This window comes from Xylocopa sonorina, chromosome 5 (genome assembly GCF_050948175.1).
Source record: "Xylocopa sonorina isolate GNS202 chromosome 5, iyXylSono1_principal, whole genome shotgun sequence".
In the NCBI taxonomy this organism is placed as follows: domain Eukaryota; kingdom Metazoa; phylum Arthropoda; class Insecta; order Hymenoptera; family Apidae; genus Xylocopa; species Xylocopa sonorina.
Genome location: NC_135197.1, coordinates 11,897,588 through 11,912,270, shown reverse-complemented (window position 1 = coordinate 11,912,270; position 14,683 = coordinate 11,897,588). Strand labels below are relative to the sequence as shown.

The window sequence follows — 14,683 nt, the reverse complement described above, 5'->3', positions numbered from 1 at the left end:
AGGGAAATTGTTCCAGAGCAACTCCATTTCCTTAGGCAGAGAGGCAGGTTGGAAACGGAAAGGTGCTGCGATTATGTTAAACGACACCGCGTTATTGTTGTCGACTGAAGCGTCTCGTTTCGTACTGAACACCTTCTGCTGGTATTACCACCCCCTCCGTTGATCGAACTTTGAATCGAATCTACCGTCACTAGGGAACTCGACGCTCTTCTTTTTACATGGTAGAGAAGCAAGTTTCTTAAGTGGCTCTCGAACCAACTGATGTCGAAGGATCGAGGAACCTAATAATTGATAGATGGGTATATAATTCTCGATTCCCATGCGGTCGTAAATTGTTAAGCAAATGGGGGGCGAATTGATTAAACGCGCGAGCCATTCAACCCTCTATCGATCGCTGTGACCAGACGAAACATGGCTTTCTCACCAGGTTTGCGTCTTATTGTTTAAGTCTCGCCGATGATCTTCGTGCCGAATCAGCTGGTCGGTGCGCCAGCCGGGACAAACGTAACGATCGACTGCCAAACGGAGGCTTATCCGCGAGCGATGAGCTACTGGTTCCTGGGGGATGAGATGATACTGTCGAACGAGAAGTACACCACCAGCATCATGGAGAACAGCTACAGGGCGTCCATGAAGCTGACCATAAGGAACCTGCAGGCTGGTGACTTCGGCAATTACCGTTGCATCAGCAAGAACTCGCTGGGCGAGACCGAGGGATCGATTAGGTTGTACGGTAAGACGATGAATAGCCGAGGAGCCCATGGAATTTTCGTTACCATTACGAGACTAGAATTTCGTGTCACCCGTGCTCGAGAGATACGAGAGGAATGATACCAAAATACCATTACGCGATTCCATTAGCATCGTGTGTATATTGGAAACATTGGTCGCGCAAATATAACCGTATCGATATTTTCATTACCTTCGGCTAATTTTCGAAATGTCGACGAGCGATTTCATCGTCCTAAAGCTTGTACGATCTATCGTTCCAATTTTGAGCGTGAAAAAAGAAATCCATCCATCAACCTGTTTCGAGAATAAGCATTGAAACGAGCGATGAAAGACCCTCGAGTCTAAAGCAACCCCCTATCGGGGATGAAATTCGTTCCTCGGTCGCGCGGTAAAATTCGTTCGAATGGTAAAATTCATCGAGCACCCGAGTTCGCGAAGAGGTTAAACTTGGGTGATTTTGTGTTTCAGAAATTCCAAAGCCGTCCGCGGCGCCAAAGGCCACGGAGATCAAGAGCAGCGCCAACAAAGAAGGTGAGAGAGCTTCTCATTGAATATATCGCACATCGAGCCCCGAGATCGATATCACGTAGAGGTCCTCTCCGACGCCTCCCTCTTCGTCGAACTCGTTCATCCATCGCCGATTTATTTTCGAATCTCACCACCGAGGATAGGTCCGCCCTTACGGCTGGCGGCCACGATCGTGAAAAAAAAAAAAGAAGGGCAGAACGGCGAACGAGCTGAACGCGCGGCTCGCTCGAACGTATCCTCGCGGTGATATTCGAGCATCGAATTTGGCGAGAGATCAAGGGGTTTGCGTAGCTAGTCCAAACAGTTTAGAGGAGAGAGTCCGTATCGATTGCTTCACGCTTCGTCGGAACACAACGGGAACGCTGTCCCCGTCTCCTTCGGGACACGGACGTTCTCGATACGCTAACGACATCCGTTTCGCGTCCCGGCTAAATCTCTTTCCGATTCACGGGCTCGATCCTTCCGTTCGAGACTCTTATTCCGAACGATCCCGGGTAGAACCTTCGCTCTGGACTCGTAGAATACCTGTTAGCCTTTGATCTATTTCCACCACGGAGCCATCAGCCTCTGGTGTTCCATATTTAAGAATCGGAGTTTTGAAATTTCATTACGTTACGTACGTTTGACCGCGCGACGAGAGCTACTCGATGGACGGATCCAGGGGAAATAAATGTGCGCAGCCGAATTCCAGCGACCAACGATTCCCAAGGAGAGCAGAGGCGTCCATGAACGGGCAATTACGTACGAACACGATTCTCGACGAGAGCAACGGCTCTCTCGAATGTAATCTTTGCATTAGCCGGGCCGGCGCGGTGTGTGCACATTGGCGGGTGTATTATTAAAGCGGCGCGAACAACTTGGGCGGATGCCTAGGTCAGGTCCCTGCGGCTCCGGCCCCGGTGTTCTCGCAGCGAAACCAATCTCAATATGCTGCATTATTAACGCCGTACAAGGCTCGGCCACGACGGTATTACCGCCATTAAGCTTCGCGATTTTACCTCGTAACCTTACCTGCCGCTGGAAACCCGTGGATTATTGTTAGATCGCGGCTGGCCCCGAACGCCACACCCCGCCTATCCGCGTTCTCGCCCGCGGATATCGTCGAGCCTCGTGGAATTTCACTTGGGACCGGTGATCTTTGTTCCGCCATTTTTGGCTACCCACCGGTTACGACCTCTCCATACCAGAGGAACGAGTTCGATCGGCTCGAATGCAATTTTAAAGCCACCCACTTTTACCCCGGATCCCGGTTCATTGTTCGCCCGTTGAACTTGTATCGAAACGGGAAAAGAAACGGTCGCTAGAAGTGTGTACGAGGGATATTCGACCACCGCGAGAACGCACGTGATTTCCGGCTGAATATGTAATTAGCTAGGAGGATCGTTGCTTTTCCAGTGCAGCCGTCGAAAAGAGAAATTGTACGACCTACATCGAAATTAACTTCAATCTAAAACTGACCTCGTTGCGGGTACTCAAAGGTCGAGCGAAATAGGAACGCGAAAGATTCCTTGGAAGTGTTCTATATTTGCCCAGCAGCAGCGCGGCGTACACGCGAGTCGACGGTGGGTTCGAGTCGCCGCAGAGAACGGAAACGAAACGTAACGACGCTCTCGAGCGGGGATTTCCGGCGCGCTTCGAGGCGGCTGTCGCGCGCTGTTTTATCGTAATGCACGCTGGGGATGATTGACTGCGGCGCACGGGAAAGTTTCGCGAGATCGGCCGATGGCTCGTGTTCGTCGCCTTCCCCGGCTCGAAATCAATCTTAATATTAGCGAATTATTAATGACCCGACCGCGGCCGGCGATAATTCACCGAACGGGACGTTAAGCGGCACCGAACAGTTTCCATTGAGGTCGGGTCGCGCCTTATCTGGCCGGATAAGGCTCGAACTGGAAGCGGGACCCCGCGAGTTTGACGTATCGACCGACACCCTCGTAACCGCTCGTTTCCTTTCATTCGCCGACGATTGCGCGATCGTTTTGTTCGAGTTCGAATCGAGATAATTAATGAATTACCCTTTCAACCCTTAATTACCCGCTGCAACTGTTGGCGACTGCCTTACCACCTGGCTGAGAGAGAGAGAGAGAAGAGACAGCGCGAGACTGAACCACTGCGATAAGAAAGTGAAAACTGAGACGCGAGACGGGCCAACAATTTTGGCAAGAGACAGATCTCATTTTTTTAAATGCATGGATATTTGAATTTCGTTCTTTTTTTTTTGCGACACAACGGAGAAATCGATGCCGCGCTCATTCGAGCGTCAGCGTCCAGGAAACGCGGTGAAGATTTTAATTTTATATCGGGACATTACATTGGCGGCTCGGCCGGTGACCTAATTAAGCGCATTTAAAATTCAATTACCGCTGGCCCTGGCGGGAGGAGGCGAGGTCACGCTCGGCCAGATTGCATTGTTGTGAACAGATATCCGGCGGAATCGGTATTGACTCGTAAAAGAGTCGTAAAAATTGCCCCAATCCAACGCCGGAGGGGCAAATATTCAGATTGCATTCAGGTTAGCGAACATGCTGCCTGGTTTATGGCTCGTGTAGTGTCGCAGTAACAATAGCTTTAAATTGACGAGACTGTTCCTCCTCTTAGACGCGTCGCTGGTAGAGAGTGTCCTTAGTGTAGTCTGTGTGCGAGTGTGTTGCGCGAGCATAATTCCAAACAGTATCTTAGAAATTATATAACATCTAGATTACCGTTTAGCCTAGTGTAAACGTAGTCTGTGTTAGTCTAATTACCAACTTGCCGCGCGAAACGATGGCCAATCTAGCGAAGAATGAACGCTTGTATCGCGAGAGTTCGTGCTGGTCGTTGCACGGAGAATCGATACATCGTTGTTAGAAATTTCAGTTTACACGTCGTTCCTAAATCTCCCTTTCGCGGAACGAGCTCTACGCGATCGTTCGAGATTCTCCTTCGCCAACCTTTTCCTGCTACGTCTCACCCTTCCTTCTTCTTCTTCTTCTCTTTCTACCTCTCCAACGTTGAAGGGTTGGGATTAGCCCCATGAGAATATACGATATTTAATAATGCTCCGACACACTAGTCGCCTCTCGGGACACCCATCGATCCAGCAGCCGTAATTAATTATCACCGAGCAAGGAGGACGGAATTATTCCTGGCATTAGCCTCTGGGCTACGGAGACGAGGTCCCTCTAGCCGCGCGTCTGCCCTCCTGCTTTGCCAGAAAGATCCTTCGTCGAACCATCGACTCCAGACGCCCGTCCACCGATCGATCTTCCCTTCGAAACGGTGCCTCGACTCTCCTGGGATATTGATCTTCGCTGCGAAGCGCGAAAGGGCCTGCATCCGGTGCAGAAACTTTGCCCACGTGTTTCCCTCGCCTTTTTAACAACGCGGGTGACGAGCTCGTGCGTTGACAGAGGCTGCTTCCAGGCGACTTCGTCCTCGTGTTTCGCCAGAGAATCAGCCACTCGATCCGCGTCGCGTTTTCGCGAACGCTCATCTTCCACGATTTGAAATTTCCAGATTTTTCCTGTTTTTTGTCGCGTTAAAGCATCGACGCGATAAATGGAAATTAAACCAATGATCTCCTCGCGTTTGCACAGCTAGTTAAGCATTGTCGAGAACAGGGGTTGCTAATAACAATCACAGTTAACTCTCGCGACACGTCGATCCGTTTAATACCTAATTCAACCAGTTCAAAGGCTCCTACACGCGTATCGAAGTCCGTTTCGAGTCGCCTCTCTCTGTCAATCGAATTACCTTCGCGCGATCTCGCAGAACACGTCCGCGACCTGACGCAGGGGTGGTACCCTCGTCCTTGAACCGCGGAACACAGGAAACAGGATTAATTTCACGGCTCCGAGCGGACGATCTCTTAATTCGACCGCGCGATCGTTTAATAACCGCGTAATGCCGCGCGAAGGGTCGCGTGCCCAACCGTAAGAAGAAGAAACCGACGGAACCTTGCGTCTATTTCCCAAGCCGCTTGGCCGAACTTTTCCATTTAGAAGCCCGGGTAGCAGAGGGTAGGACCCCTCCCCAGCGTTCCCACCGGATAAACCGGAGGAATTCACGATTACCCCGCAATATCCCGGGCTACGAATATCCCGGTTTCACGGTGGGATGCCTTCCGCGACGGTGGTGCACCCGGAGCCCTTAAATTTTCAACGAGTTATACCGAAAGTTCCGCAGGACGCGCGGGCAACCAGGACTGAAACAAGGTGGACCGAGCGACCGTTGGCAGGGGATATAAGAAAAGGGAAACGAGACAGGCGGAAGGTGTGGCGGAGGAGAAACGGATGAGATACGAGTAGCTGGTCGCGATTGCTCGGCTGGCAGGTTGAAAGGGTTGAATTCGCCGCGTCCTTCGCGCAAGGAACAGAAGAGGGTCTTTGTGAGCGAGCGTCTCTGGACGCGCGCGGGGGCTCCGTTGTTCTTAGCACGGCGAGGACGCCATATTGTTACCCCCGTGGCCGAGGGAAAAGCGAGGAGTTGGCCGCGCAAACGCTGCGAGGCAAACTTCGCCCGGGCGTATTTAAACTTTTATTCGAAAACTTTTTAGCGCCACCGTTCGTCGCTGTCGTCGCGCCCGGTGTGCACCGTTTAAGGGGTTGGCGCTTGTTCGCCAGTCGGAAAATCGAGGGATAAGGGCATCGCGAATAACGAAATATTTGACGGGGTTGAAGGGAACCGGATGGAGGACTGAGAGGGTGGTAGTCGAGATTCGGAGGTATTCGGGCCAGAGACCCGAGAAGGGAATTAATTGAGTGGATGCCGGTCTCGAAATTCACCCCCGACCCACCCTTCGTGTGCTCATCTGTTTATTTTTGGACGAGGTTCAGCCGCCTCGACGAAGGAGGGCAACTTATTCGCTGCGACGAACTTTCCCACCCTCGCGTTGCGAAATTAATTATTTCTTATCCCTTGGACTGGCGTCTAATCTCGCATGCTTTTGGGAAATTGTTAACGAGCCGATGGAAATTTTCGCGAAATTCCTGCCGTTCTTCCTGCGATGAGCGTTTTTGCGAGACACGGGCTGCGGAAGGCTCCAAGTTTTCCGGTAAACGATTTCAAGTGAAGAACAGCAGGTGTCTCCAGCTCGAGGAGACGGTCGCGCGATCGTACGGCACACGCGGGACGATGCAACGGACCGTCTTGCAACTGCACTTTGTACCGAGTAATGACACGTGTAATGATATACGAGTCCCGCGTCGGATATGAATTCGAATTACACCCTCGGTTGATACGCGCCACGCAAAATTACCATCCGAACAAAGTTTCGATCTGCTCCGCGCTAAGATCACCCAGCTACGACGGCGGTTGTGGACCTTAGACTCCAGTTTGACCGCTCTGTTTTGCTTTCACCGTGTACACACGTAACGACTTCACGGTTACTTAGACCAGCACAGTACTTGCTCGCCCCCTGGGAATCAATTTTACACGTCGAGGCACGTTCCACGCCTCCACGTTTCAACGGTGTATCGCTTGTTTCGTTCGTTGAACAATCGAAACGAAAAGTTGCCTCGGATCGTTCGACGTACCGATTTCTGTTGCCAGAAATGAACTACCACGGAGACCGGATTCACGTGAGCGTAACGACGAGGGTAATAGACATATTTGCGTAACATCCTCGAATCGGAGAGCAGCTTCGAGCCGTAGTTGCAAAGTTGAGGGAACTACGGGTCGAGTTTGAGAATTAAGAGGGGACTCGATTCCTCCGGGGCCGGGGGTGGCGAGACGAGGGGGTTGGTAAAAAAGGTTAGGGAGTATCGAAACGGGTGAATTCCGGCGAAGTTTCCGAACGGGTGGCGTGCTCGCGTCCTTAAAGAAATTCCAGTTTCGAGCGCTTTTCGTGAGACCCGGGGGCTGGGGGTCGAGGGGCGCGTTTCACGTGGACGAACTTTCAAATCCTCGAGCAAGCTCCAGCGGATCCCTGACCGCGTTCGATCCGTGGAATTTCGAATTCGTCCGTAGCCCAAGCCGCAGCTTCCCAACATAATAATACTTTCGATTCCGCGGGCCATTTAATCCCAGCTCGTCCGATATTCCTCTTTCACCGGCCGTTCCGGGTGGGGCGAACAGCCCCCGCGGAACGATTTCATCGTCCGCGATCCGTCGCGGACGATTAAACCGGCGAGAGGAGCGAGCGTGAGTCGTCGTCGAGAATCCTCTGGTTCCTCTTCTTTTTTTTCTCTTTCCGTTTTTTTTTTTATTCCGCCTTCGTCGCAGCTCTTTGTGCGCCGTTCCCTCTCTGTCGGCCGCGCGCGCGATTCAATGGAACGTCCGCCGCCATCGAACGCAACAAGTTGAACTTGGCTGTCTTTCAAAGAAGCTACCGGAATTCATCAAACCGCACGCGGTGGCGCCCGCCCGTTTCCGCCGCGTCCACTCGAAACGCCGTTCCGTTTTCGAGGCGATCGAAGACACGCTGCCAATTGAGTGACGTCCGTAGTTTCGTAATTCTCGATCTTTATCCTATCTCTCTCTGTCTATCTTCTTTCTCTTCTTCGTATAGAGAAATACGCGATGATGTATCCATACGATATCGACAGGTAGAATAGAAGGAGCGAGACGAACGAGTTCCTTAGGGGCGCATCGAATTAAGTATCCACGTAATCGCGTAACGATCTAGCGCAGCTGCGATCGAGATTCAATTAAGAAATGGAAGGGGATCGGCGCAGTTGTGTCTTGTGTGGTGCGGAATGGTTGCACGTAACGACGAATGCATACGACGAGGATCGAGAGACGAAGCAGAGGAACGTAAACAATAAAGTGGGAGCGTGAAAGAAAAAAAAAAGAAAAAAAGAAAAGAAAATATGGCGAGAGTAAATAAATGGGAACGGATGTACGTGTTTGCGGAGAGGATAGCAATCGGTCTGCGAGTCTGAAGGAGAGGGAAATAACGGGAGCAAAGGAGAGGGAGAGGGAGAAAATTGGCTGGGTTAGATGAGAAAGGTCCTAATCTATTTTCAGGACGACCGAGCACACCGTCACCAGCAAAAAGGCCGTCCACCGTTTGGCCATCCTCGTACAACCCGTACAATACGAAAAGGACAGAGAGGCCGCCTCCCCCGAGCGAGGAGAGGGTCGAGAGGCCAGAGCAGAAGCTACGTGGTGGCCAGAGCACAGGTGAGGCTTGCATCTCTCTCATCTGGCCCTCCCTCTCCCGCTCTTTCTTTCGTTTCGCGTGTGTCGCCTCTCTGTGTGTTGTCTCCATCCACCCCCTCACCGATTTTACTCCAAACGCAATGCACACCACCAAAACGCAAGCAAAACGCACGCCCAAAACCCCTTGTATCGCGCTACTCCGCACCATGCATCATCCCCCGTGCACGAGCCAGATCGATCGCGACGGCCGTGAAACGAGGGAGGGCAGAGGTTCATAGACGCTGCAGGGAACGCTGTTTCGCGACAGACGCTCGTGAGACGTTCGTTTTTTACAATAGTCCCGCGTAAACGATGCAGAGTGTGTTAAGACTCGAGCCAGTGGCGGCTGAAAGAAAATACGTGTCCCTCGACTTCGCTAGCTCGAAAAATAAGCAAACTTCGCGCGGAATATCTGTCGCGCGTCTCGCGTATGAGTAGAGAACGTTGTCGAAAGCAATCGTGTGCAGACTTATCTGTGCTTTTAAGCTCGCCACCCGTCTACGCGCTGCGATGGAATCGTCGATGCACCTCTCTCGATTCACGGCTAATCGTAAGTCCAGAACGTAGAACCCATGACTAAGCGTACCTCGCCATTTAATTCCGCGTAGGCGATAACCTTGAACCGTTCCGCGCGACTGAAAAGAAACGCGACTGCCTCGCGTTCGACGCAGTCTTTCTACGGAAAGTGGAAGATTTAAAGGGACGTTCGTTTAAATTTCACGGTCAGGATTTAAGAATCGCCGCGTTTAATAATCCTGCGCTCTCGCTGGTGCCGCGGACGGGCTCTCGTCGAATCGCGTTGCCCTCGTTCTCGTTCGCGGCAGGATGTCCGCTTAAGTGGAACCAGGGCGTCTTAGTAGGAACGCAGCCCCGCGTAAACTCGTCGTCGCGCCAGAAATTTAATGGTAACCCGGTTCGCGTTGCATAATGCATCGCGTGTTTACAGGAATCCTTGCGTAGACAAGAATTTAAAGCGTTAAGGGGCGCGCGTATCGTCGGTCCCGCGCGAAACGAGAGGAAAACAGCCCCGGGCCAGCCGTGCCACCGTCGCGCGCCCCTCTCGCCTTCCTCCTCCTTCTCATTCATGCAAATTAGATCGCGCCCAGGCTTCTTTACGGTTTTTAAAATGCCGACGGCACGTAATCACCCGCGTGGTAATTCGGACGAAAGAATTTCGTAACAAATATTTTCCCTCGTTACCGCGGAGGTTAAACCCTTTGTTTCAACTACAATAGACGCTGTCCGAGAAGTTTCCCTGGCAATTTCGCTGGTGTAATTTCCAGTTAAATACGAGTACCAAACGATAAACCGTACGCACACGTGTAACGAACAAAAGGTTTGCGAACGTCTCGTTGAACAGAGTTGGAACGAAAAATGTGTACTTTGCTTGGACATTTCACGGATATTTAGTCGCGCAAAATATTTCAAATTTTACATTCGCCCTCGCGTTCTTCGACGACGTTTATCGCGGTCGAGTCGATAAATTCCGCGGAGACGTCGTATTCTCGTCTCGAGTTCCTTCGAGGCTGGCTGCGAGCAGGTCGTCCGGGCAATATTATCACTAAATCGAGCGCGAATCGCGGATGGAAAATCGCGGGGGACTCTGATTTCCGCTGTGGCGCCTATAAATTATTGATTGGCCACGGTGAAGGGAAACTGCGTTCGATTAGATGCTTATGTGTTACGCGCGCCGGCTAATTTTGGACAACCGGTGGTATACGCGATCAGATCGTTTTGATGAAGGGCGGAATGGATGAATGGCCACTCGGATAGTTAACGAGATAACGAGCTTTGCTGAAATCACCCGGGAATCCATTCCGCGGCGAGGCCATTAACTTCAGAACGGGACCGTGTACCAGTCAAATGCGACCTTTAATAAGACGTTCGGTCCTTAATGAGCAATCAGTAACGCGCGGTATTTATCTTAATAGAACGTCGCTGAATGGGACGACGCGTTCGTCTCGCAACGACACTCGAATGAAATCTTCGCCACGCGACGATTCCCGTTGCAATTTCGCTTCCTCGGATTAACTGTTCGTCAGTTTGAAAATCCATTTTTTTTTTTTCTTCCACTACTTATCACGGTGAAAGGTAATGACTGCTGCTTTCAGAAACATTCTACAAACCACCCTGCGAGTTCTTCAGAGACTCTGCGGACTGATCCTTTGAAAGGGAGACTCTGAAGGCCGACTGTGCCAAAAATTCGTATGCATTTAAACGTAGAATCCTAGTCCTCGCACAGTTTATTCTCAAAGACGGCAATCCTCCTAATTGACGTTGTGGCAACAGACCGCCATTACGGGGATTCTATCATTAGCTATTCGTATCTTTGCTAGCGAGTATCTGCCGCTGTACCATTCCATACACGTCCCAATCGATGCGCTTGCCAGCCTTTGACCCAACGCGGTTAAATTTACCTTTACGGATGGAATTACAGACTTTCCGGAACTGGGCTATGTAATTTCATCAAGAACACGGGTTTGCTGTCCGCGATTTGTCAATTAGCAATTTCGCGTCGCTCGAACGATAGCGTTCTATTCTTGCCCGTGGACATCCCGCTCGACCCGACAGCTTCTGTGACACGTATCGCGGCTATTCAGGGCACGCCGCCGCCATTACAGAAAACCAACTATCAATAACTACGACAGTCTGCTCGGGGACCACTCGTGTACGTCGAAGGGGGAATCCTAGAGCCGTCGAACCGGATGTTCGAAACAGCGTGGCGCACATAAGGTCGAACGACATTTTCCTGGCGAAGCATTTACCGTTTCGTTGCCGCGATACAAATGGGCCCCGCGCAACCCGTCCATAAAGTATCCTCCAGGGTGTTATCACGTGGCGATCCACGTCACCGGTGAAGCATAGCACCGACCGCGTCCCATTCATTTTCATTCATTAACGGCCGTCGTTAGCCGCCGTGATATTTCGCCCGATACCGAGAAAAATCAACGCCTGCCCCTGTCCGGGGATCTGTCAATTAAAACCAGCGAGGAGATTCCTCGTGGCCGCGTCAAAACGTCGCCGCGGCCGGGTCGCTCGCCTCCTCGCGCGATATTTTAGGCCGCGATCGAACGCGCGCGCGTGCGCCCCAATCGCCCCCTCGTAGTTTATTGAAACGATACCATCGATCCGATCCGTGGCGGCGAAACAGTTTGACACGTAAATGACAATGATTAATTTTAGACCGGAATCGGGTCAGAACAGAGGTGGACTGATCTGTTGTAAACCGATTGCGGGCTGGGTGTATCCTCGTGAAATCGTTTCAGCGATCCTTTACTCATCGGCTGTTTAATATCCTTCGTCTGCAATTATTACACTGTCTGACATCATTTATTACATCGTCATCAGTAATTACTCCAACATTATTTTCTCCTACTTCCATAACGGAGGAAGGGACGATCTTTATCGATCCGCGCGCAGTCTAACAATCGCCAGAGAGTATTGTAACCCCGTTACTTTCGCATGGTTCCGTGGAAACAGTTTGCCCGACAGCCCTCGAAACATCGTTAACGCCGAAGCAAACAATTCGCAGGCTGGTCCTGCGCGTCATTATGTAAACTACGGTCTGGCTGCGGCGGTCCCGTTCCACTGCGAGCGCCGGAACCCAATCGCCGCGACCGGACGTGACCAATTGTACGCCGTTTAGACTACGGTTCCGGAATTTTACGCGGCGCGCCCGATGGAACGAAGCCCCGCGCGACGACGGGCCGACGTAGCGGCTTGAAAAGCGGCGAGCACGCGCCGAAAGCTCGGGCGAAAGTCACCGGGCACGTACGCGGCCAGGGTGTGGGCAGGATTGTCGGACGTATCTAACGTTCGCCAGCGACGTGCGAAAGTCCGACGTTCGCTGGGACAAAGTTCGATAAAGGGGTGTAAACTCGGGGATATTTCTCCGGGTAAGTGCGGTAGAATCGGGCGTAACGGTGGTATCGGCTCGGACCATGAAAATGGTCGTCGTCGCGGGGGCGAAACGGATAGAGTGCCGCGAGAACGTTGGAGGGAGTATAGATGGTCTAGAAATTAGAGTTCCTTCGAAGGGAACCCCTGGGGACAGTCGAACCGTACCAGTCGATGGGAATAATTCGCAGGATTATTAATTGTTTAACGGTGAAACGCGGGGCGATGCTGCCCTCTTTACGTGCCCCAAGATGGCGAGCTCGTTGCAGTTTAATGCGTTTCCTTCGGTCGACAGTTGTTACACCGTGGAACGTCTAATCTAATAAAATAGTGAAATAAGTCCGTGCTGGGTCGGCTATTAAGGGGCAGCACGTGCGATTTCGCCAGCTTTCTTACGACTGGCTGCAATTGCGGACGCTGCATCGCTCCGGGGCTGGTATTTCCACCGCGCTGCGCCATTGAGGTGAACTCTTAAAAGTCGTCGGGAAAAATGAATCGATTTTTAACGAGGAAATAATTGATCGTGGTTCAAGGAAACCTTATATTGTTCCAGTGGTCAGCGAAATATGAACGGTAGCATCTTACAGTTGCGGGTAACGCGTAAACTTAGACGCAGCGTCGATTAATAATAAACCGTGAGCACGGTTAATCGCTCGAATCGATCAACCGCGATGGCGTCTCGAAGCTCGAAGAACCTGGCCGTAATCCCTGTCTAAATAAATGCTGGGATCAGTAGGCTCGTTAGAATCGAGATTGACATCGATATCGCGTGCCCGCAACCGTCGAGCTGAATGATTGCGACCATTTTGGATTCCACTTGCGCATTTATCCCGTCGTAAATTCTGTTATCCAAACTAAACAAACGATTCCCGCGATTTATCACCACCCCCGCAACCGCGATCGATATTTGTCGAACGAATAACCGCGCGACTAAACCCCCCGCGAATTTACCTTCAACACCGGAACACACTCCGCCCGCAGCCACTTATCCGTTTTTGAGCGCCACGGACGCGTCACGAAATTTGCTCCGCGTCAAAGACGCGACCGCGCCACAAGAGGAATACAAGTCTAAGACGCGGTTGCCAGCGTCCTGAAATATGCATAGGTATCCCTTAGTACGTTTAGTAGGAAATTACGTAGGTGCAACACGCGCCGCCTCTATAGCGTGCCGTTAATATTAACTACACCCCTATCGAGCATTATCCTAAGGGTAGCTGCAACGAGCTGCATCGCCACCTGCCGGTGGATCGAACTTCGAGGTTGTCGTCGATCGTGCATGCGCTGGGAAAATCTCTGATAATCTGTGGGAATCGAAAAAGACATCGCTACATCCCTGGTTCCGTCATTAATACTGTTGGCGCGTCGAGCGAAGTAAGCCGTAACGAAGATTTAATTACGGCGTTCCGTGCGGACGGTCTTTAAATAACTTGTTGCTGATTGGACAAATCGACGGTGAGAACGTCTCTGGCGTAAAACGAGTCTAAGTATCGCGAAACGACGGCCCTTGGAAGTCAATGGTTCGGAAACAACGCGCGAAAAGATGGCCGCTTTAGACGGCGCCGATAAAGGCTTATTCAAATATACCGCCATTGTCCCGGCTCGGACGCCTGTCTCGCGGCACAATTTTCACCTCCGTTTGGAAATAAGTACTGCAGAAAAATTCATAACCAGTTTAAACCCCTTCGTAACCGGAGTATTTCTGCTCCCTCGAGACTTGAGATCGTCGACGATTTTTTCATCTCGACCAAAGGGTGGAGACTCGAAACCGCTGTTAGAGTCCGTTCAGAAATTGATTAACCGATTAAGAATTTTTCGCGAAAGCTACACTACCGATGGTTGGAGGCAAAAAGTCCATTCGTGCCGCAGAGTGGGCTGTCCACGGCGACGCGAACGGTTGCCAGCAATTTCCATCAGCAACTCGAAAATTCCTACCCCGTAGCCGGTATCGGGGCGGCGGGCAAAAAGCATTAGCGGTTCTGCATACTGCCGCGTCTAATCTATGAACGCAATGTAATCTCACGAGCGGTTGATGCTGCTAATGGCCGCCGTGCCGGGCATCCTCGATTCCTTGAAATTTCCTGGACACTCGACAGTACGAGGCCCCGGTTGCAAGAAACCCGCCTGGTCCCTGGCCACGCTGCCACCCGGAAATGCAGTCTAATCTCAATTTTCCCGCGCGCACTTGAGCATTAACATCGGTCGACCTACGATAAACTTCCATTCTATCTTCTTGCTTCGGAGTTCCACCTAAGAAAATTCCCTGTTACCGTAGTACACCACCGGGAGAACGTGCAAACGACGAGTTCTCGCTACCGACATCGTTGCGCGGACCATTCCTGGCCCATAACGGTTACCAACGAGAATTACCAAACGGTGTATCCAATTACCATCAGAAGGGGTGGAACGC

The 14,683-nt window shown here is 51.5% G+C and overlaps 1 protein-coding gene across 2 annotated transcripts in view; it reads left to right on the top strand.

Moving 5' to 3' along the window:
* LOC143423932 (lachesin) overlaps positions 1-14,683 on the top strand; it is a 198,372-nt gene that overhangs the window by 166,663 nt on the left and 17,026 nt on the right. For both annotated transcript variants that reach the window (XM_076895594.1, XM_076895595.1), the window contains 3 exons: positions 449-733; positions 1,201-1,263; positions 8,206-8,361. In XM_076895594.1, coding sequence (XP_076751709.1) covers positions 449-733; positions 1,201-1,263; positions 8,206-8,361 — 504 coding nt within the window. The remainder of the gene's footprint in view (positions 1-448; positions 734-1,200; positions 1,264-8,205; positions 8,362-14,683) is intronic.